We start from the raw sequence: 24687 nt of genomic DNA on the forward strand, positions 1-24687 counted from the left end.
GAAATTCGTAACTATACTGCAGCTTTCTTACACAGTGAACTGATGCTGAAGAGAAAATAATGGGAATATTTCTGGCCCTGCTATTTTTGCTGCAAATCACAACCCTGCTCACCTGCCTTCTCCCAGTGTTTATATATCTGTATGTTTCATTCTCCTCAAGTTTTTATTTTATCTTCTTGTGGGTGTTTTCTTTTCTTTTGGAGCACCACAAATGCAATCAGCTAAAGTACTGACAGTCCTTTAAGGATTAATGTACTGCTCCAGTGTTTTGACAAGGTAAAGACAAAACTAAGACATGTTTTGTGACAGAAGTCATACCACATGTAGCATTTCAGCAGACAAAGGTACAAAATAAACATCCCACAATACAGGGTTGTAGGTATTAGGCTTATTGCACAAATGGTGCTATACAAGTTCATTCTGATGAATAAAGTCAGGTAGGTTTTATTTCTAACAGCTTCAGGCAGGATTTGCATGCAGAAAGTGCAGAGCCCAACTCATGCCTGTCCCAGTTGCTTCTCACTGAGGCTTCATCTGGCTTCAGCACAAAACTCTGTGAAAGTTAGTATATTCAGTCGTACTTCCTTCCCTTTGCTGTACAAAGCACCCTAAAGCAAACCATTGGAATAATTTTGAAATGGCAAGGAGATGGAATAAAATTACCCAATGCATTATTTTCCCTTCACATTTGCTCTGGCCGAGGCCTCAGGGACAGAAAAACCCTATCTGGAGAAAAACCTCCTGCTTCTTGTCCCTTAGATTCCTGCTCAGATTATAATTATGAATAAACTGACACTGAAATTTGTGCAATTGTGAGTGTAAATTTCCAGATACTAAATTCCTTGCTCCATCTCCTTGGTTTCATTATAACAGCTGAGCCACGTGGGAAATGAGAAAGTGTGGTCCCACAACGTTCTGAACTGGAATACAGAAATTTCAGAGCCTTGCTGGCTGGACTTGGGGAAACCCAAGAAAGAAAAAATGCAGAAGAAATGAAAGAGAAGTCTGAAATGCAGTTGGAATGACACAGCATCTTCACACTCAGTGACTGGCCTCAGCAGTACTACAGGCAGGGTTGTCATGGGAACATGTGTAAGAAATATTTTCCTCATTTTGGCAAATCCATAACTTTTTCATACTCTTCTCAGATTATTTCTGGTGTGGGTTGGGCTTTTTCTTCTTCTTCTTCATTGGCAAAAATGCCTGAATGAATGATACTTTTTAATGTGTTTGGTTGTATATTTCTTTAGTGTAGAGAGTGACTAAGTATACCAGTTTTTCAGCTTTAAAAATAAATGGAATGGATAGAAAAGTTAAGTCATGTCTACAAAACCATGGAGAAAGGGAATGAAAAAGCAATGCTTACTGTTTCTCATAGCCTGAGAACCAGAAGGGATATGATGAAATTATGAAGAATTGAGTTTGAAACAAACAAAATCTACATTTTCATACAGATTTTTAAAGTCATTGTCACAGGATGCTGTTGAGGCTCAAGGTGTAAATTTGCTAAGAAATTGTATTAAACAAGTTTCAGAGTCAACACAGAGAGGTTCTTTGGTGGCTATTATTCTGTGTTTGATCTCTGGCCCAGGAACTCTGTAACTGGTTTCTGTATGAAACTGGAAGGATAAATTATGGGACAATAAACAGCAAAAACTATGCCCTGTTCTTGTACTGTTTCCTGAGAGCCTTTGGGCTAAGTGGACATTTCAACAGCCAAATCAGGGAATTTCCTGTAGCAAGAGTAGACATGAAAAAGCCTATTCCATTTCTAGTTCTGTACTCTTTCTCCACAACAAAATGATCTCGTGATGGAACAGTCCAAAATGTCTTTCCAGATCCATTTACACTGGCATTACTTGCTTTGAACTTGAATTCATTTGTCCTTTCTTGGAATGTGTGGGACTTTGGCATCTTTCTCCCTGTAAACGGAGTTGTGATTAAGAGTGAATCTTCATCTGTTGTGATTGATTTTCTCTAGTTTTTCTGTACAATAGGCAAGCTCATAGGAAGAGCTCATAGTCACCTAATTGTTAGCAGTAGTCAAAAGGTATACACATAGGGAACCTTGCCTCAGATATAAGTGACCTGTTTTCTCAGTAGCTTTCAGCAGTGGTAGTTCCCACAGGTCTCACAGTTGTAATTTGAACATTCCTCAAAGTCAAGTTTCTTATTTGAGTATCTTAATACATGGATTTAACTTAGATAGTCAGTTTGGAAAAGTCAGACCCTGTAACTTCCAAAAATTTCCCAGCTTCTTGTTGATCTCTTTCCTAATTTAAAAGAAACACAAAAGGGGGTTCTTTTGATTGTATAGTATTGCTTCCTTCGGCACCTTCCCAATGCACCAGAAGAGTGGAATACACAACATACTGCTATGCCAAGGATAAAAATTCATGTGGATTTAATATCTTTACTTCATTGACGACTAGATGACACCATCAACTGGAATCAGTTATCAGACATTAGCGGCAGTCCCTGAAGCAGATAAACTTTTGCAGATGTTGGTAAAAAAAAAAGCTTATGCCAAAAAGAGCAAGCTAGCCAATAACAGCATTCTAAACTTTCTCTTGTAATGGTATCATTATATCACGAAGGCTGGCACAATATCAATTAGCTATTCACTGTTGCAGTGTCTTGTAACAATCTCTGATTAACCTCTGCCAGACAGAACATTCACGTGCAGCTTCATCTGGCCTTAATTCTCTTTCAATTTTTAAGTTGCCCCATTGACAAGGGGTTTTCTCAGAAATGGGTCAAGGCACTTTGAAGTACTCTGGGCACGATGTATTTGCAATTTCCAAAGCAGAACATCGCCAGATGCCTTGAAATCAATAGAACAACAGCCCTCCAACAGCTCTTGTTTGCTTCTCCGTAGGGGAACACTGAACCCAGTCAGCTCCCAAAATGAGGTCTGATATGGGTGGGCACAAAGCTTAATATTTTCCTTCTTGAAAAGAAAAAGGTGGACTCTCAGATATAGCCAAGACATCTGCATTCAGCATGGCTTAATTTTGTCAACTAATACAGGACTCAGTTGCTCACTATTTGTTATTATTTTGTGTTCCACAGATGGAAGTAATGTATAAAATGTACCGGTTGTTTTCCAAACACAGCAAAGATTCAGGCCTTTAAGCACTGTGTATGCAATTTCAAAAGAGATGCCTTGTTCCCCATCTGATACTAAGACAGCTTTATGTTCAATAGCCTGTCCAAACTCATCTGTAACTAGTTCTGATCCTTAACATGGCATCATCTTCCCTTTACCTTTCAATGACCCTACAACAGTGCTAGCTTTGATGATGACTTATAAAGAAGAAACAGATAATCCTGTTACTTCTTTCTGTCTTCAAACTATTTTCTATGATATCCTTTAACATCAGGGTATCTCCTTCAAGTTGAATCCTAAGGTCTGAAAATTTAACCTGTTCAAAGCCTGCAGTGATGGTGACGCTGTCCTCAAAATTAACCAGATAAGCAGCCAAAAAGCCAGAACAGTCAAACTAATGCAAATCTTATTATGTATTTAATGTTTTTTAAATGAGAAAAAAAACTTTTCCTGTGGACTGATTGACTGATGCTTTGGTCCCTGGGCAGGTGTGACTCATTTACATTGAGTCTTTTACACTGTGAGTGCTTTAGCATTATAGTATTTAAATATGGTTAATATAATGGATTAGGATGAATGCAGTTGGATTTTTAAGCTAAGTAAGCGATGATTTATTGTGGTTACTGAATCATCACTGAGCTTATAAATAAATGTACTCACAGGTGTAGCATCTCTTGAGATGCCAGTGTCCCTGAACTGGCAGGTGCAGAACACATCTCTTACCACCTGACTGAGGGCTGGCATTAGACAAACGCCTCACTTAAAAGCCAAGTCCAGGTCTGACCTACACCTTTTAAATAATGCAACGGCTCTTAGTACAGGGCAAAACATAGCTACTATGACACTTCCGTGAGTAAAACACCCAGAGCCACAGAAATACCAAAGTCCAGCTGAAGTCAGTGGGAATTACCGACCTAATCAAAGTTGTCAATCTAGCACGTTTCCTCTAACAATGATAAATACCATATTGCCAACACTAACTCGATTTCAAATCTATGCAGCAGTGGCAAGTCAGCACAGACATACAGGACCAGATCTTCAGCTGGAATTCCTGCTTGGCTGGTTGCAATGACATGTGTGAGACGTGAAACATCTAAAAAACTGCATGGAGATGAACGCTGCAAAACAGGACAATGGAAAGTGCATCTCCTTGTGGCTGGGGTCATGCTCCTGAACCTCCTGCACACACACAAGACTCAAGCCAGCACTCAAAGCCCTTGAGCTCTTGGCTCCTGGCAATGCTAATGCCAGGGTTGAAATTACAGCACTTTCTGAAATTATGGGAGGGTCCTCAAAGTGCTACCTGCACAGCCTGAGTGGTGAATGTGGAGGACTTGTGGAGGAGTGTGAATGTGCGCTGGCCACGGGTGAAAAATTAGAGGTTTCTGATTGGAAACAGCCACCCTGGGGCTGTCTGCTAGAAGCTGTGACCTGTGGTACCCTGCTGACAGTCTTTAAGGCCAGCTCTGTTGTAGCTGCACCGGCTTGGGGAAGTGGCACTTGTGAAGCACTGTCACATGTAGGTCCCACCATGCTGAAAATGTATTTGTATGTGGTAGCTGTAGTGAAAGACTTACTGGTATCAAATGCCGGTCCTTTATCGCTTGCCTCTTTTGGCTGCAGATTGCAGGGAAGGGAGGAAAGGGGGGAGCCACCACAGCAATGGGGCCTTGGACTTTTTGCTCTCTGTTATCACCTCGGCTTCGATGCTCTGTTTTGGATGAGAAAGAAGATATAAGTCTTTCAAAATGTTAAAAAACATACAGATATCTCTATTAACAGCACAACAGAGGCAGGTACAGAACAGTGGACTCCAAAGACAAAGGTTCTTCTGTTCCCCAGGGACTGGCACAAATGATCCCTGTTACAACTGAAAGGGAGAGGCACTTACTGGACATGGTGTGCCCAGAAGAGCAATACCCATACAATGCACACCAGCATAGGTGCTGCAGCTGAATTGTCTCCAAATGAGATTTATACCATTGATCCCAAGAGACAATGGAGCTACCTTCTAGGCAATTGAGGCCCAAGGCCTGATTTCTAACAGGAACCTGCAGCTCCTATTGCCTTGAAATATTGAGATGCAATAACTATGCCTGCATTCTACCCACATAAAATATATTGCTCTGAGAGGAAAAAAACAAACATAGCTCCAGGTGGGATTTTGGCATGGCAGTGGTAGGTCCTGAGCATTAACTTGACATCATGAAGGTTGTTGCAATGGTAATGCTTAGGTTCCAGCATGAAGGACATCATCCTGGGAAGGTCAAGATCTTTATCCACACTAGGCCCACAGGAGTCTTCCTTCAGCATGGGCTCACAATATTCAATCCTCTTCCAGCATCAGTCCCAAGTCTCTGGAACCTTCTAAATGAATGGAGAATGTTCATGGACTTCTCATCTCTAATTTTAGGTGACAGTTTGATAATTGCTGTCCGCATGGAGCGCTGCTGAAAGGAGATCATATATTCACCCGTTCCACTAGCTGTGGTCCAGTCAATAATATTTACTGCTAGGATAGCTGTTTTGTGACCTAAAATTTAGCTTTAATTACTCCTGGTTGAACAGATAAAGAGATAATGAAATTCTGATAGATGAGAGAGTTGAGACACAATAAGTATGTTTCGAGTAAATTTCAGACTAAAATTTCATCCCCATATATGCAGTTATTTGGAAAATAAGATAAAGCAGCACTTGAAAAGCTGCCTGCTGAACCTGAACAGCTGCCATTAATTATGGAGGATGGGAAATTGCCAAAACTGAGATTTGTAACTTAAAAATGATGAGACATTTTCTGGAGCTGCCTTCCCATGCTGCTGTCAGGATTTCTCCTGCCCACAAGATGGCAGGCAAAGATCAGCCCGGTTCTGGGACAACTGCAAAGCAGAGCTGCTGAGAACAGAAAAGAACTTCTGCTCTACTCCAGCACTACTGTGGATGCAATTTGGCTGTATCACCCTCTGCCATGCTATGAAGACATACTACATCCACAGTGTGATCCTGACCTAAAACCTGTAAAGACAGTCAAATGTGGTAATTAATTGCAACATCTTATCCAGCTAACAGATGCTGTGCAGTTCTAAGTAATCGATTATTATTATAAGCTAGTAACAGTAATAAATAAGCGAGGCAATTAGAGCTGTTGGTGCAAAATGCTTCAAGGCAGGAGGCTGCTGCTGAACATTTTAAGCAAGATCTGCATGGATTTTCCCTCTTCTTATGGCACAGAAGAAATTCAGGCTTGTTTGCCTGCTTTGTCTTAAGTCCTGGTAATAATTTTCCCTTGGTTAGGTTCCCAGTGAAAACTGACCTTTCCCCATCTTTTGTCTTCCCTTCAATGTGCTGTTGTAGGACCATCCAGATGTCTGCATCTAGTAAATTCTCTTTATGGCAAGGATCCAGGTTGTGACCTGGTAATTATGACCCTGTTGCTCTTGCTTCCTCTCTGTGTTGTTTTGAGACCACAGGTCTGCAGTTTGTTAGGCAATGTCAGAAAATGTTCCCTAGCCTGGGAAGGGGAGACCTGCCCAACCTTCCAAGCTGTCCAGGACATCTATCACCTGACTTTCAGCTGCCACTCTTGAAGAACACAAGCATCCTCCAGTATCATGCTTGGAAACCCTGAGCAGACAGCTCTGTTTTTGTGGTGACCAATACCACTGGGCTCTAGTTTCAGTCCTTGTGAAGAAGGCTGGGACTAGATAGTCTGTAAGGTCCCTTCAAACCCAAACCATTCAGTCATTCGACAGTTCTGTGATTCTTAGCATGAGTACCTAAGTCCCAGTGTAGATCAGTGCCCACAGTTGTGTGTGCTTGTGCCTGAGCATCCTTCTGCTGCCTGCAGTGGACCATGGAGAGGTGTTATGTGTGTGGGGCTGGAGCATGGGTGGCACCTACCTCTGCGCAAGGCTCGCAGGTGCTGCTTGGCGTGGTGGTGCAGCTCCTCCACGCAGGGCGGTCTGGTGGAGGGGAGAAAGATGTTCCTTTGCTGATGCCAAGGCGCTCGGTAATAGACACTCAGTTTGCTCTCTGCATCAAGGTTGGAGACAGCTGTAGGATGAAAAACAGAGTGCAACATAAGACTTCTAGTCTCTCTCCCATCAACCTAGCTGAAAAGGAAAGGCTCTTGCGTGGAACAGCATTGTCAAGAACTGGCACTGGGTTTGTTAGAGTACCTTTACTCCCATCAAATAGCAGCAAACATTATCTTCTCTGTGTTTCCACATCATGTTATACCAGTTAGCCTTTAGGCAATGCCCTTTTACCAGATTGCAAATGGCTCTATAGAGGCAAGCAGGTGAAATGATACTACATCAGCTTTTTCTATAAGTGGACCAAAGGGATAATCTTTTTGTAGACAGCAAAACAAAAATGCAAAGAAGCTACACAATCTTTCCATTTCAGTGGCATTTTGAGCAAAGGCTGTGGGAGGAATAGGTCTTCCATTTACTCATTCTCCTGCCAGTGCGTTCTTTCACTACATCACGTTACACACAACTAGTTTCTGACACAGGTTGCAAGTTCACTGCCTTCTAGGGCATAATGACTGAGATTAACTGCTTGCCCTGCTGAGATACTTTGACTGTCACCTATTAAAAGAGGTTCCTTTAATAGACAGCAACTTATGAGGGACAGGAACACTTCAGTTCCTCTTAAAGAGAAATCACAGAAGTCTGGCCCTGAAAATCATATGAATCAAGTCCACTAAAGGGTTGAGAGAATTTCTCAGGAGAGCTGGGACTGATGGTAGTCCCATGGACTATTCCCAGCCTCAGGGTACACAGCTTTCCAAGGGCCAAGGCAGGAGTGGAGGGCCATGGGAGATGCCAGCACTCTGTCCTGGCCAGCGGCAGGGAGCAGGCTCATCCTGAGCCCACAAATGCAGCAGAGCAGGTGGCACATCCTCAGCTATAGCACTGGGCTTGATCCTTCCACCACAGGCACCGACACAGACAGACTCATCTAATGCCAAGGAGCTGCTTTGCTCACAGGACAGCAGACTGACACAGGCAGGCACCCTCATGCACAGGAGATAGCTCCTGGGCTTGCCTTCCCAGTCAGCAGCCAAAGGACCAGTGTGCCTCACACTGATCCCCCCACTGGCCATGCACTCCTCTCCTTTGCATATTTCAGGGCTCTCATCTACTTTCCTGCTTTTGCACTCTTATATTTTTTGAGAGGTAGCCAGTGCATCATGACAGAGAATGTGGTGGAGATACTTTTGTCTTTCTTGTTTTGTTGTTTTCTTTAATGCAAAACAATATTCAATCAGCCTGAGGGCATACCAGTGCTTTGAATAGAGAAAGAACTGGGAAAGTACAGTTGGAGAAGAATGAGGGAGCAGACAGAAGAGAAACCTAGGAACCACACTGCCGTGTGTGGGATGATGAGAGACTATCAGTTTCTTTGATTAGAAAAAACCCCCAACAGTTCATCAAAATTTGTAGGCGTCATGATGGAAGTGGTAGTATGATATGCTGAACAAACCTGCTGATGTTCAGGTTCTTAGAGCTTCAGCAAAAATGAAGGGACCCCCAACTCTCTGTCTGGTGGGAAGCCTTGCTCTGCTTCTCAGTGGATTTTTGCAGGTGGGGTTTCAGTCATTTTTCAGCACATTTGTAGTACTGCTCCATGCAACTGGCATGGTGTCAGTGCAAGGAATGGCACCGGGGGGAAAAGAATTATAGTGGAGGAAGGTACTAGGATGAATGATGGCAACCTGTCAGTGCTTGTTCATCATGAGGATTTACTAATTAAATATTTGACATTGCAAAAACATAATGTTGCCAAATTGCGGGCAGAGCTTTTGATGGCTTGTCTGTCTGTTACCACTGCAGTAGGGAAATACCTCACTCACACAAGCTGAGTTTATATATCCTTTACCCCTTGAAGGTAATGAGGCACTATGTCTGTTTTACATACAAGGTACTGAGACACAAAGCAACTTGCCCAGATCCTGTTTTGAGCCACACTTCCTTCTTGGGAATCTCAGCTCAGGACGAAAATTTGTACACAAACCCCACCCATTCTTTGTATTGCCTAGGGCATGTGATATTCACATCACAAATGGTACCCTGGAGGCTAATGAAAAGGCAGGCACAGGCAGTTCCTTCCCACTTCCAGAAAAATCTGTCTAGGCTGAAGCGCTAGTAGTTGTCTGTGATGAGTATCAGTGAGTGAGTGGAAAGTTTTACCTACTTATGAAATTTTCAGACATTTCATCAGACAAGAATATATTTTGCTGCAAAATTTAGCCTGTAGAAAGCTCTTCTGGCCTTGGCAACTGTTTTACAAACAAGAGTAGGAGTTGGGTTAATATACTTTGTGTGAGACTTAAAGATGAAACCAAGTTCATGCAAGCCCTGCTACACACCTACTATTGTAGACACACATTGCTGCTGACAGATAAAACAGCATGACCTCTTAGCCACCCAACAAGTCTCCCTTAGCCAGCAGACCTGGCAGAGCTGTGCACAGGGCTGTCCTAGAAGAAAAATCACAAATACATGGCTTATCTTCAAATGATAGGGCATTAAGAAGCTTACAGTACCCTGTGCTATGGCCCCAGCCAGCACCCATCCATGCCTTCTCACCTTTCCCTGCAGGATTTCTGATTCATGGTAACAGGAAATATACCCCCTGATACCAAGAAAGCAGAAATATTGCACAATACTCACTGAACTGACCAATCCTTTAAAATACTCCAAAGCTGGAGTGGATTTTCTAGGAGGTTCAGAATAGAAACTAAAAGTACTGGTAAAAAAAGCTGCAAGGGGATGAATGTTCTCAGCCTGCAGTGAGGAAGAAGCTCAGAGGGAGGGAGCAGCACTAGGTAGGGTGGAGGACAATGCTGGCCCAAGGATAAGTAGGTATAAACCCACAATAAATGCAATTAGTCTGGATGTTTGAGGAACAGCATCCCAACCTCAGTGCAGCAAAGCTCTGGGAAAAAAACTCCTGGAAAGAGGAAAGAGGGAAAAAGCTAACCAGCAAGTAAAAGCCTGCCAAAAGAAGGACCTGTTTCCATTTCATTCCTTGCACATCGTTCTCTGCATGTCCTTTCCTGTCCTTTGCACATTTCCTGTTCTTCTGCAATGACATTTTGCCTGGCCTTCACTGATTGCCCCTGGGAACTAGGCACCATTGCTGGGAGCTGAAGCCAGAGGATGCAACCACAGGAGTGCACTGTGAGCTTTAAGGACCACTGAACATCTAATTTTCTTCACGGGACTGAATCTCTTACTTCCACTAAAAGAAAAAAGCCAACCCTGTGGCAGGGTAATTCAGCAGACAAAAGACCACTGGGCTGAGATCTAGAAGAAATGTGCAGTCAAAGCTTCACCATATGCTTCTGCTAAGAGCTAGCGTTAAATATTAAGACTCCCTATATCTCTGTTCTGTGAAATGAGGATAAGGTATCTCTTTCAGCCAGCACTTCCTTTACTCAGTGTTTTACACTGCAGGCTGTTTTTACAACGCCGAGCCTGCGCGTGGCTGTAGCCCCTCAGCATCATCGTAACAGGCATAATAAATAAAGCAATATAGAAACTGTAAAGCAACAGCCTTTAAACGATTAACAGCTGGACATCACACTGAATGAGAAAAAAAGCCAATACAGAGATAGGAAATGCTTCATTTCAGGCATCAGGTATAGACTGTTAACATATTTTTGTGTGTGCTTCGATCAATTTAAACTATACAAGTGAATCATATAAACAATCACTTCATTTCATTCCTGAGTTAAAGTAATTGGGGTCTTTTGTCTTGTGGGATGACAAAATGACAAGAGACCATTTAAATGGATTCTCCATTCCATTCTGTGGATCCATTAACATTGGCTAGTTTCCTAACAACCAATGTCAAACAGACATACACTAATGGCTCTTATGAGAAGATTTTTGAAGATTTCCAAATAGCTGTTTTATTGAAGTTGATTATATTTATCATTTACAGATCCTTCTCATCTTCACATCCTCTCATTCTCTCCCTCTTTTAGCCAAGCAGAAAAAGGATCCTGCCATAGCAGAGCTGGATGTGGATGCTTGAAGGTTGTGCGGCTTTAGTGCACTCAGGCGTGGTTGTTCTAATAATAACACCACAAAGGCCAAGCAAGAAAGATTTCTGCTCTATTTATTTGATAGATCCAGGGGTTTCCCCCCACAACTCCGTCTGCTTCTACAGACACTTCCCTCCCCCTTTCCCAGATCCTTCTGTTTCTCAACTTTCTATTATTTCTATCTGTATTATAGTTGCTATTACCTGTCAAGGGAAGAAAGAAAAAAAGATAATTTCCTATATTTCCTGGTTCAGAGAGAAAACACGATTTGTTGTAAGGTGTGAAAAAGTGTGCAGCCTGGAGGGAATTGGAGCAGCAAGCAAGGAAGTTGCCTACATGTTAAGGGCCAGTGCCTAGAGCTGTCAGCCCTGAATTCTGCACAGGCAAAGCTGAAAACTGGCAGCTGCTGAATCCTTATTAAAGTACCCAGATTCCAAAAGACAGAACCCAAAATTAAAAAGGATCAGACTAGGAATAAGGCTATTCCAGAGCCCAGTTATGCTAAAGAGATGCTGTAATGAGCCAAGCCCTTTGCAGGAGGCAGAGATGCTGGGGGCTGTGCACTTAGTGAAACTCCACCTCTTTGCACACCCTGCTGCAGGGGTACAGGATGCACCCAAAGGTTGCTGTGGTCAGCAGCCCCATCCCAGGCTCTGCCTAGGAAAGCCCTTTTTCTCCAGCTTTAAGGTGGCTGACCTGTCATTTTAGCATATGCCATTTTTTCTAGGTATTTCATGTAAAAATGGTGATTTTTTCTTGTGTGATTCAATGTCATAAGAAAGCTGGATGTTCATCCAACTTTGCATAAATAGGTCTATGCCAGCAGCAGCAGAACTCAATGTGATCAGCCTCTTCCTCAGCTACTGCCCAGGTCAGCAGTGAGTTACTGCCTGCTGTGTTTGTGTGCAAAACATTGCAAGAAAATTAATTCTGAGGAAGACCAGATTATCTCAAAGACTAGGCAGCCTGGCAGCACATCCAACTTCATCATGCAATTTAGTGCATAAATGTTTCATTGAGGCAAGTGCTGAGTCTGATGTGAATTTTATTTACAGCCCTCCATGTCTCGAATGTACGCTTCCCCCAATGTTCTCGTGTAACCACTGGAGCACCCAGGGGGTTTAAGCCTACAACACTGGTAAAAATCTAGTTGCTTTGCTGTTCATGTCCCACATCTATCAGCAAGCTCAGTACTTTCAAAGCAGCTTCCTCTGCAGCTGCTGCTTCCCAGTGATGGCAAAGAGAGTGCAAGGCTTACCCACCAGGGACACCAGAGTCTGGAGCTCCTCAAAGGTGGGACAATCACTCTGCTTTCAATAATTGTGTTCCCTCCCAGCCATGCATACACCCAGACATTTCCCCATTTGCCAATGGCAAACCCCACCAACAGGAACTGTGAGTAGCTATTTGGATGAACTACTTTGCTGTCCTGTCCTTATTAACAATTGGAAAATGCCCATGCAAAGGGAGTGTGTTGGTGGGGCTGCTGTTCGTTGCAAATAAGGCTTGTCAGCTTTTCCAGCACCCAGCTGAATAATGGCAACCTCACTGTAACTTCAGTGACTGCACCTCCAGGCATGGGTATGCACATAACTTCCCTCATACCTCTAGAAAAAAGTGACTGCAGCTAGAATCTGGGACATAACCCAGTGTCCTTGGAAATCCGTGTCACCCTGGCAGGGGCAGGATGCCACACTTTTTTCCCACCAAGTCAGTGCCAGAGCAACACTTGACAGTGATGGGTTTATTTTCTAAAGCTCTTTTGCTGGGGCAAGGAGAGATGATGCAAATGTGACCAGCACTCTGGTTCCTTGGCACTGCAGAGGCTGCTGAGGACCCTTCTGTGCTTCCCAGTCCTTCTCTTCCATGGGAAGCTGGGACAAGTCTTCCCTGGGATGAGTGAGAAATGAGGCAGGTCTTCACAGAGCTTTCTCAGCACATCTCTCGTGTAAAACAAGAGATGCCCAACTCAATGAAAGAGAAAACTGCATGCCAAACCACATCTCCTCACCAATCAAGTACATCTTTGGGATTTGTTCAAAGTTTAGACAGGATGCCCCAATCCTTGGCCACACCTTTTGTTCCTGTTTTCCCTGCGTATTCTGTGTATTTGTGAGGGTGCTGTTCAGGGCAGACATTTCCTTTTCAGTCTTCACAGTGCCCACTGTCACGGGGCCGTGGGTGACTGATGATCCACTTTAGGTGGTTTGCTCCTTGGCTCCTTCTCTCTGGACGCCTGTGCTGGAAAACACGTTTTTTTAATGGCCTTGTGCATCATTATTTCTTACTGCTTTTATCAGAGCAGAAATGCAGAGTATTTCTGAGGAGTTTTTGTGTTGTGCAACCTGAGTTCAGGATGGATGTGAAATGGAAAGCTCCAGTGACACAGACCCCAAGAGATGGTTTGGGCAACCAATCTGGACTGGAAGCCTGGATCACTACATCTGCCCTGCCACTGGCACTTGCACATGCAAATCAAACCCAGCACAACTGTGTCTGTGCAGGCTGCAGCTGCCCTCCAGAAAAACAGGAGGGGAGACATGACAGAACAAGTTAAGTCTTTAGCTACATGTGGGCAACAGCATGAGTACAATTATTATTCTGTTCTGCACTCATGGATAGACAATTTAGCAAATTTTTCAAACTCAAGCAAAAAGGCAGAAATCTCATTGACAGCAGAATCTGTTGAAAAAGACCACAATCTTTTGTGCTCTTTGTATTGTTTCATTTCCTGCCAATACAGTGAAATCTCTCATGTTTCAATCACAGTTTCTGTGCCACATCCCTGTGGCATTTTTCTGCCTTGCATCATGCTACCCATGGAAATAACAGCTATTCAGGAGGAAAAAGGACAAGTGGGCAAAACCCCATCCATATTTGGCATTCAGGTAGCAGGAGAGATTAAAATACTGGAAAGCATATGATTTGGGTGTCATTTCCATGAGCAGATCCCTGAATTTTGCATTTACCTGATGTTTGGTTGACTGGCACAACAGACATAATTCAAGAGGGCTGTGGTTCTTATACACGTAAGAAGATTAGGCTGTTAAGCAATATGCACTTATGTGAAGAGTACCACATGCTAATCCCAGTCTTTGCTTTGCTGCTTTCAACCACTACTGGTGGTGTTTGAACATATTTTAAACTGCTTTTCCTAAGTCTGTCAAATATGTTACAGTGGCTAGAATGCAACTTTGTATTTCAAAGTATTTCAAAGCTGTCACTGCAGGATAGACAATAACCTCATAGAAATACAGAGTACTTTCTATGTTCAAGCCTCCATTCCTGTGAAGTTTTCTAGCAGGCAATTTCTTCCTTTCCTTTTATTCCTGTTCTCAGGTCTACGCTTTACACAGCCTCCAAGAGTGCCCTGTAGGGTAATGGTAAAAAAAACAAAGGCAGACAACGTGGCAGTCCTGCCTGGCAAGCTTAAGGCTGCTGTTAGGTCAACTGTTCTGCAGTAATATTAATTTCATATTCAATTCAGATTGCTGTCATGCTCCATGAGAAAACAAAGGGTTTTAACTAACCAGTAAAATAGTGAAGGCATAAACAGTCTTAGAGAAAAACCCAAACCAGAACTATTTTAAGGTTACTGGACCTAATGGTAAGGATGGATTGTTTCAGCAGGGATGATATGACATCTCACATACACACACGTCTATGTATTTGTGTACACACACTTCAGAGCATGTAGCTGAAGTCAGTGTCCCAAGAGAGCCCTTTCAGCCCTACATGCTTAATTAGTTGAAAGCACTTCTTTCAATTTGACACACTTTCAGTGCTTGTCAACACAGATTTCTTCCCGTGTTGACCCTTCACATTAGTCTCACTCTGGATATGCAGCAAGATAAAGTCTCTTATCTCCAGAAGTGTAGTGTGTGTGGTCTCGATAACACAGTTTTTAAGTATGCTTTTAGACATCCTTTGCAATTCTCTCCCACTGCTTTGCTATTTTTCTCCTGTACTGACTCAGCCCAAATCACTACTAAGCTTGCCTGAGTTGCTCCAGCAGGTCACCATAATGCTCTCCTTTTTATCACAGAGAAGTGTGCTGTTCACTGTGATGTTGCTCTCAGATCAGTCACCTTGATTTCAAGCACTCAAGAACAAAGCTCTACAAAATTCTTTTACTATTCTACCTAACATAGTTAATGCTCACCTTGTGAAAAAAACATCCTATAGACAACTTTATGGTAGGCCAAACTGGTTTTTGGTAGCAGTTTTAGGGTATCCTGCCTATTTTTCTACTCAAAACATTTAATTCCCCTGCATATTTCTTTCTGAATATTTGCACCTCAAGTGGTCATTTTCAAGTAATAGCCCTCTCAGTCTCTGCTGCACATCCCCTTTTCAAGAAGAGCAGAGACTTGGTCATTTCCACATCAGCCATGTTTCCAGATCAGCATCCACAGTATGAACAACCTCTCCACATTTGTGAACCTAGAGACCACCCGTAAAACATCATGAGCCTTGAAAAAGCGCACTGGTAGACGACACTCAACAAAGAATATGCTGTGCTTGCCATACTGGAAGATAAGATTCAGATGACTTATTCTAAGTACAACAAATGTATTTCTGTTTTTCTTGAAATTTTCAAAAACTACAACCTTTCATCTAAGCTCTAAGACTTAGTCTCCATACCTTCTCTTGATTCTCAGAAGCAACATTTAGAATCAAAGACACCAATTTGCACAGAAAATGAATGAGCCAGGCCCCTCTTCCCTTCCACTGGCACTGCCTGTAGGCTGAGGAATCAAACCCCCAAGAGTCAGGAACAACAAGCCATGTGTTAGGAGTAGACATAATGGCTTGTATTTCACACTTCCTTCCCATCAGTCTTTTTCAGTGTGCTTGGCTAGATGCCTTGGATGACACTTAACTGCAAGTCGAGGTAAGTAGCAACATTTTCTTTCCATTCTATTTAGTAAATACTATGCAATACTACGTAAATACTATTACAACATGTCCCTTCCAATTACTCACAGCCCTTCAGTGGAAGACCAAGTCAAGCATCTCAGGGGGACTGATACTTTTTTTCTTCCTCTGGAGAATATTCTTGCTGCTCCTGCAGCTCCATAAGTCTGTTCTGCAGAGGGATTGAGAGACCTGGCTCTGTCTCTCTATCCCTATCTCTGAATAGCTTCCTCCCCAGAATAGTAAGGCAGTGTGTTTCTTGGGACAAGCAACAAAAATCCCACACACTCCTCCACAAGGTGTCTCTGGAGCCACCCTGATGGTGGCCCAGAGCTGGCTGGCACAGAGGTGCAGTTAGAGATACAACCAGGTCACGGTGTAGCTCTTCTTTCAATATAACTCTACCCCAGTCTCAGTAAATACCCAAATCCTCCACTACCGGCCTCCTCAGATGTTTGGTCTGGCTCATGCCTCCCAGGCCATTTACTTGAAGCCCAGTTTCAGACAACCATCTGAATCAGCCCACAAATAACAGAACCACAGACTGGACTGGGCTGTAAGTCCAGAGATCACATAGTTCCAACTCCCTTCTGTGGACAGGAACACCTTTCATTAGACCAGATTGCTCTGGGCCAAGAGAAGGGTCTTCTTTCCACACTGTTCTTCCCCAGTCCCACTTCTGACGGGACACTTGTGTTAAACTTTAGAGCAAACCGGACTCTAAGAGTTCAGAGAACAAGGCCAGCTGAATTGCAGTTTCATTTGTTGAAGCAATAGAGAACACAGTCCTTTTGTTTTGTAAGAGGAAGGAGAGCTGCCTGAAAATAAGGATTTATGCCCCTTTCACTTCTATATTTTCTCAAGGGAATTGTTTTTAATGAAAAAACCTGATTAGGATTTAGGCAATCTTAGAGTTCTTGTGAATCACTTCCACCCACCCTGTGATGCCAAGCACATGTTCCAGCACCCCTCACTGCCAGAGCTCCAGCTCTTACCCAGGAATTGCAGCCTCTCCCCTCCAGGCCTTTTGGGTTTGAAATTAGTCCTTAATCCACAAAGCATGGATGTGTTAAAATATATGTTATGGCCTGTATTACTTACAGTACTTTCTATACACAGACAAAAAGACTTTCTATACAAAGACACCAAGATACACTGGATTACTTTTTAAAGAAATCCATCCAGACAACATTTGGAAACTCTGTCAGTGATGTTGTATATCTAGACTGCAGGATGAATAACTTATGTCAAGATAAATTATTTTCCCACTCTTGTTATTATTTGAATAACATGTTCTCAGCTTACTCACCTTAGGCAGTAAAATTTTTTCTTCAGACTTGCACTGTTTTTTCTACTGTTTTTTCTTGTATTTCAAGCCCTTGCTTACCTCAAATGGTCCACAAGCTCCAAACGGCAAATGCCAGCTTTCAAATTGAAGCAGGAGGTGAGCATTGGTAGCTGTGTCCCTGCAGAGGTGCAAACCTGTAACCATGCCAGCTGGGGAGCCCCTATGGCTCACACTGACCCACTAACTCCCACTTCAAAGTGAGACATTACAGCCAATGGCAACTAGTACATAAAATGCAGCATGGAAACATTTAAGCTAAAATAAATTTTAAAGCATTTACTTCTTTTAAAGTGTCGTAGGGTGTTAATAAAGAACATAACATAGGCTAAGCTTCATTGTTATGGCTAATATGGCTTTAAGAGCCCAAACCATATCCTATTGTTTGTACTCACATTTATACTATTAAGCCACATATTCATGCACAAAGCCTAATTGAGTTCTGACGGGGTTTCTGAAAAGCCACATCTGCTGAAGAGCTTCAGGGTTTGTCAGAGGCTGCAGGGGTGTGGACCACTCTCTGGTGAGAGCTGTCACCCAGAACATAGCTGCAGACAGCTAATTCTCACACATTTGTAACTCCTCTGCCTTTGTGCGCGCCTCGGACCCAGGACGAGGCAGCTTTCAACACGTCAGCTTTAGCACAGCAAATACAGAGTGGCAAACAATTTCTCCCTTAATGTTCATATACAATGATCACCTTTAAGTGTGGGCAGACATTTAATTATGAATGTGTACCAAGCCCTGCACACGAAGAAGAAAACCAGAAGGCATGGCTGAAATGGCTACATTTCATTGCATCCAGTCAAAAACAGAGCAGAAATGTCAGGTGTCAATGCCTACTGGCAACTATCAAATACCACCATGGAATGACTGCACTGACAGCAACATTGGGCAGGAAGCCTTCAAACTCTCAGCTGTAAGCAGTGATGAAAATTAAATAAAACTAATCTGCAGGAAATAAGCTTCTTGAAACAAAATCCACAGGAAAAGAGATTAAACAAGGAAATACTTTCAGAAAAAGAATAAGGCAAGAAACAAAGGAGAGCAGGGAGAAAGGCATTGGGAGAAGGCAGAATTGTCATTAAAGTTATCATGCAGAAAGTATAAGTTAAAAGTGGGGCCACTGAGTAGCAGGCAGTGTTTGACCTTAAAGTATCATGTGTCAAGTGGAATGGTGAATCAGGGCAGAGGGCACTCAGGGGACATGCAGATTTATTCACAATGAGCAAAGCTGACAATATTTCCAAACATAAAGAAGCAGACAACGAAAAGTAACCACAAAAGTAACTTTCCTTAGGGGAGATTTATCTCCCTGGAGAATTTCTGTAGCTAACAGATAGGTTCCTCACTGATTTTGAGTACAGATGAGCCTCAGAGAGATCTGAAGAGTCCTCTAGCAGCACCTGTCCCCCTCTGGTCACTGTGGAAGGACCATGAGAAGACTGACTGTGAGGAGCTGACATGTTCTGTCACCACCAGGCACCAAGAGGGGAGACATCACATTTATGGGGTAGCAGGGCTGCCTACTTGGAAACAAATGTGAGTCTGCAAAGCTATGGATGAGTTCTCACATGTGGTTATTGAATATATTTAATGACAAAGTATAAAACTGGATCACAGACTGGCAAGGCAGAAGGTGAGTTTTAACTCAAAAGGTAAAGCATTGCCTGAGAAACTGAACAAAATATATTCATTTGGATGAAGGAAGGGATAAACTCACGTTTAAACATAAACGTGACACCATAGGCTGGGCCAGGTGTGTAATTTCTCTGTCCTTCCTGAGTCATGAATCTTCCTGACTTCTCTGGACCCTCCAGCTATTCCAGGACATGAGGTCTGGCCCTAATTACTCCCCCTCCCACTTCACTGCCTTCTCTTCTCTGCCTCTCTTCTTTCTGTATGGATTTTCCAAGTGGTGTTAAAAAAAGGAAGTGCTGGAAGAGGTGCCAGACTGCTCTAGAGGCTGAGATGCTGTACATGCTGAACAGTGAAAGGCAGACGACACCCACGGATACAGCACAGCCCTGATCTGGCAGGATCTGTGGAGGGGGGAGGTGGCAGTTGCTCCTCACATCCTTTCAACTCCCGTAGCATCTGCCAGCACAGGCGGAGGGGAGCTACCCCAGCCAACTTTTTTTTTTTTTTTATAATATGGATCTTGTTCATAAAGTCAGAGACATTTTATATACAAATACAGATCAGTTCCCTGCCATCTGCTTATTTCTATGTAGCATCTAAAGTATCATAAGGGTGTTACAGAGAATATGAAAACAAGGTCTTACCTCGGCTGCTGAGCTTAAAAAAAAAAAAAAAGCAAAAAGAAGAAAATACAGGTGTTGGTATGCAGTGAAAAGCTAAAAACTGAGACAGCATTTTCAGTCATGGCTGCCTGGGCTGCTGTTGTTTGCGAATGGAGTTTGGCCTGATAGGTGGATATGCTGGCACATCCCTGCTCTGGGCCTGGTTCAAGTTCCCTCCTGTCCTTCAACAGCCATCTCTTGTCCTACCAGGCACCTCCTGGTCTTTCCTGTGGTCTTTCCACTTGTGTGTCTTGAGAGTAGAAATCACCCTTTTACGCTAAGCATTTGCACCCGCAATTACAGGCCCTGCATTTCATGTGCTAGCTGAGGAATACCTCGCTGGTGGGTCTGTTTAGTGTTATACTCTTACAGATCAAAGTTGTCCTGATTCCCCACTAGGACATGCTCCAAACCTTTGCAGATGAGCTGTGCTCTGTAGTGCCCAGGCTGCAGTTTTGGACCCACGAAACTAGGGGGTCCTACAGCACAACCAACCTTCACCTTTTACAAGCAGCTCCAAAGTCCTGCCCTGGATAAGAAATGGGTGGTTCATTACTCAGAATTAACCCCCCATGGTCAGTATAGAAAAAAGAGTCAGTTTGACTGCTCCCACCAGATCCCAGACCCACACAGCATGGGAAAACACAAGAATTTACTGATCATCTGCCAGAGTCTTTATCACTCAAGGGTTTTTAACTACTTCATTTAAATACAGCTAATTCTGATAAATCAAGATTTTTTCCCTTACTTGCCACTTTAATAATTTCATCTTCATGTTTATTCACATTAGTAAGTATTGATTTCCTCTGGGATGTAGTACATTTTCTCACAGTAAGTGAGGGTGAGGTCTGTTTGGCAAGGTTTTTGTTATACAGTAATTTCTGAAGTTTGGATATTGTAATACTTTACATACTTTTACTGCATCCAGAAAAGAAAGGTATTCTGTGCAAGAGCATAGAAGAAAAAATACCTAAAAAGTGCAACCACCACCTATATCTAAGAAAATGGCATTAGGCAAAGATTAATGAGAATGCTTTTTATTTGAGTTATCCTTCATCCCATCTATTAACACCTCAGTTCCTTCTGTCTTTGTAATATTGCACAGTGACAACACTTTAAAAATACCACAGTCCTTCTTCCCTCCACAAGGGCCAGAGCAACCTCTGCACAGCTAGTACAACTCTCCCTGTTTTTGGCTAACTATATCTGGGAAGGGAATATACTTCACATATATTACATACTTTTGGGATGGGAAAGCTACAACAAAAATTCAGCCCATCAAAAGAACATATCTCAACTTTGAATATTCTCATTTAGAGTCATACAACAACTTCTTTTGCAGATACTTCTACAGGACAGTGTAATAATTTTCAAGGCCTTAAGAAAGTTCTGTCACTACTGAAGTTACAGCCACATCCACAATAACTTATGACTAAGGGAAGTATTTGCTAAAGGGATGGCCCAGAGACACTCATCTTCCTTACCCTTTGATGCCCTGCTGTGGACACTCAGTGAGTGTAGGATGACGTTGCTCCAGAAATACTGCAGCCAGAAGAAACCAGTGATAACCAAAGTACCAGACATGCCTCACAGAAATTAGCCTCAATAAAGGGCTGTGGGCAGAAACTCCTTTCTCACCCCATTTGTCAACCATTTATACAGATATGTGCCCCAAGCTGAGTTTATTCATATAATCTCCAGGGCAGTTTTTGTATTCAGAAATCCTTTATTTTGAGGGCAAAATGACATTAATTTGTTGCTTGCCACAGAAAGAACAACTTTGCAACAGCACTGTCACTGCCTGGTTTGTGTTGATTCACTCATCTCAACAGGAGAAAAATGCCTCTTCCTCCAGCCAACTCCATTGTCCATACTCACCCCAGACCTCCTGCCATGAGCTGAAGCCCCATTGAACTACAGCTTTAAATTTTTCAGCCTTTCAACTGTCATCATGCCTAGCCATGCTGATAGGGGCTCAAATAATCAGGTAATGAATCCTCCTTTAACACGAAACCAAGGAGACTTGGGGATAGCTGTCCATCTGATACATATCTCAGCAGTACCTAACATTTCTACGCAGGAGCCCACGTAACACTGGTTTTAAGATTACAGCTGATGATAGTTTCATTTTGCATTTCATACTAGCAATCTTGCACTTGGACTAGGTGATCATGGTAGGAGGCTCCTACCAATTGTTAACATTCTGTTCTATTCTATTCTATTCTATTCTATTCTATTCTATTCTATTCTATTCTATTCTATTCTATTCTATTCTATTCTATTCTATTCCATTCCATTCCATTCCATTCCATTTCATTCCCCCCTACCCTTCCCTACCCTATTATTTCTACCAACATGACAAACACTGCTAATTTTATACCTAAGCTTCAGATTCATAATATCTCCCAGTCTGACAACTCCCTGCATGCAGGACCTCTGTAGTACTGTGTTGGGAGGTCATGAACCAATACAAGGCAGTGTATTGTGCACATGAGGCAATGACCCTCTAGAAATAATAGGGTCTAGCTAACTCCAGCTGTGTTATCTGGGGTCATTTCCCACTCTCAAACTGTGAAAGTTCTTCAGGTTTTAATGCAGCAAAATGACCTCTGTCTTTATACAGTACATTATACCTTCAAAGCAGCTGCAGCCATGCTGACAGAACTGCATTTTAGCAGTCAGTTACTCTTTGCACCTCCATATTCTTCAGAAAGTACATGATGCTGATAAATGGTAGCAATGGCTTTGGCTGGCACAGTTTTACTGGTCAAAGATCACCCTATTTTCAGAGCTTTGTCCCATACCTTTGCACAAGCAGAGATGAATTGTGAAGAAAATTAGGTTCAATATATTCATTCAGACTTGTTATGGGGAACATAAGCTTTTACATTCATAACACATGAAAGACATTTTAAAGTGTGGGGTAGTACAGTTTATACTCTTAGCTTCATTGACTTCAGTCTCCTCCCCTTGAGCTTTCCTACTTGACCCACTGGGTAAATACAACTTCCCAGGAAGGACAAATTTCCATCCAGTGAAGCTGAAACCCTTTTCATGGGGTCCCAAGCTCTTCAGGGTTGCTTTGTTTTCCAAATCCTATTCTGATAGCCCACAGATCACAATTCATAATATAAATAAAGTTTATTGCATCTCTTAGAGGTACCACCAACTGCACAGTGCCTCTGCTTAAACAGCTGCCAGAAGATCAAGGCATGGCTCTGCCTGACTCCAAAAAAGTTTCCAATAATCCCATGGAGACTTCACTGTGATGATGGCACCAGAAACAACCTGGGACTCACAAGCTGACTGGTCATGCAATCACCTTCCTCCAGAGAGGATCAGAGACTGCAACAAGGCCAACCCAGGGCAGGATGACTGGTTTGGAGAAAAAGCAAGACACACTGAAAGGATCAGGGCAGAGAAGATGGATTCCTGAAAAGTTGCCAGTAAGTGTAGGTGTTGTGAAGAGGCACCATAGGAAATGCAGAGAAAAAACAGCATGAATTGTAGAAAGTAGAAACCCCATGCAAATTCAGAACATGGGCTAGAGTAAACCAGACTGACACATCAGCCAGCCTTTGAGTAGGCTGAACACTTTCTGCTACATTTATGCAGTTGTGTACAACTTACAGGATTTCTTTTTTTTTTTTTTAATTTTGCCATTTTGCCTCATATGAATAGACACCTGGCACTACCAAGGCAGAAAGGGGCAGTCATATGTTGAGACAGAACAACTCAAGTCAAAAGATTTTATCAAGTTTGGGAGAACCCCTTTCCTCTCAGGTATTTTCTGGACTTCTCTAACGTTGACAGAGTGAGAAATTATGAAGGGCAGGTTTAGGATATAAGACAGGACAATCCTGGACTGCTCCAAAGAACCAGTACTGAGCTTTCAATACCTGCCAGAACTGGAGATCCTGAGGCACATTTCCAGGATGAATACCTTTTTCCCATGGCACTACTAGATCCAGGCTGGTGATACCAATCCAGTGACTGAGCCTCTGCTCTGGCAAGTCTTGATACTTCCAGAAAATCACAAGATTTGGATTGGACTATAACCTTGGAGCTCTGGACTTGCCTGAGATTGGCGTCACGTGGATGGATTATAGAAGGGAAAAGAAAGCACATTACTGTTTGTGCAGGCTGAATTTGAGGAGACTACCATTTAAGCACTGCACACCTTGTATTTAAAAGGCTATTCAAGGTATTACAACCATTTTTCTCATATTACAGCTGCAGCATCTCCAATGTACTCTGCCTTCCTAAAATGCTCATTAACCCAAGCCTTCTGAATCACATCTATCTGTTCTTCCTGCCATTCAAACTGCCCTAGTGCAAGTCAAGTCCCTTTCTTACAGATCATGAAAGAACATCTTGAGAAGAAAATTCAGTCACCAAAAACTTGGGAGGAATTCAGTTCAGCAGGAATTCAGTTCATACCACCAAACCTTGGTTTTTTACATTGTTATATGACACACTCACTGTTTCATAGTTAATTGAAAAAGCTGTAAAGTCACAGAACTGTTCTAATCTGTAGTAAAAATACAACCATGGAACAATACAGAAACAATGAAGTTCTTAAACCATTGATGGACAGGTTATAATAATTATTGCAGGCTCATCTCAGCATCTGGAGTTAGACATTGAAAGTAAAAGGGCTTTGGTAGGGTGGAGCTGAGACAGTCTGGGACAAACTAGGTGCAAGGGAAAACTGATCCTTCCCATAGCAACCTCCCTTACCATGCCTGTATTTGAAGTAGGCAGTCTGGGGCTGTAGCAAGGTGATAACACAAACCCCCACTGGCCTCACTGCTGGCCAGTTGCAGAGCAGAAACCCTGGGCTACAGGTGTGGGATTTCAGCTGGCTCACTCTGCAGGGTGTCAGGAGCAGGTGAAGCCCTCCAAGGTCTGTGAGTTCTACCAGAGCACAGGCAGTGAATAATATCTTGTCAGCAGG

General features: G+C 42.8%; 1 protein-coding gene across 3 annotated transcripts in view; it reads right to left on the reverse strand.

Annotated features, from left to right (window-relative positions):
* Positions 1 to 24687, reverse strand: part of NHS (NHS actin remodeling regulator) — a 244813-nt gene that overhangs the window by 19430 nt on the left and 200696 nt on the right. For all 3 annotated transcript variants that reach the window (XM_088051952.1, XM_088051953.1, XM_088051954.1), the window contains exons 2-3: positions 7007 to 7159; positions 4687 to 4820 (exon numbers count right to left, since the gene is read on the reverse strand). In XM_088051952.1, coding sequence (XP_087908078.1) covers positions 4687 to 4820; positions 7007 to 7159 — 287 coding nt within the window. The remainder of the gene's footprint in view (positions 1 to 4686; positions 4821 to 7006; positions 7160 to 24687) is intronic.

This window comes from Pseudopodoces humilis, chromosome 2 (genome assembly GCF_049639895.1).
Source record: "Pseudopodoces humilis isolate 2021_Gansu_Grassland_sample_001 chromosome 2, ASM4963989v1, whole genome shotgun sequence".
NCBI classification, from domain to species: Eukaryota; Metazoa; Chordata; class Aves; order Passeriformes; family Paridae; genus Pseudopodoces; species Pseudopodoces humilis.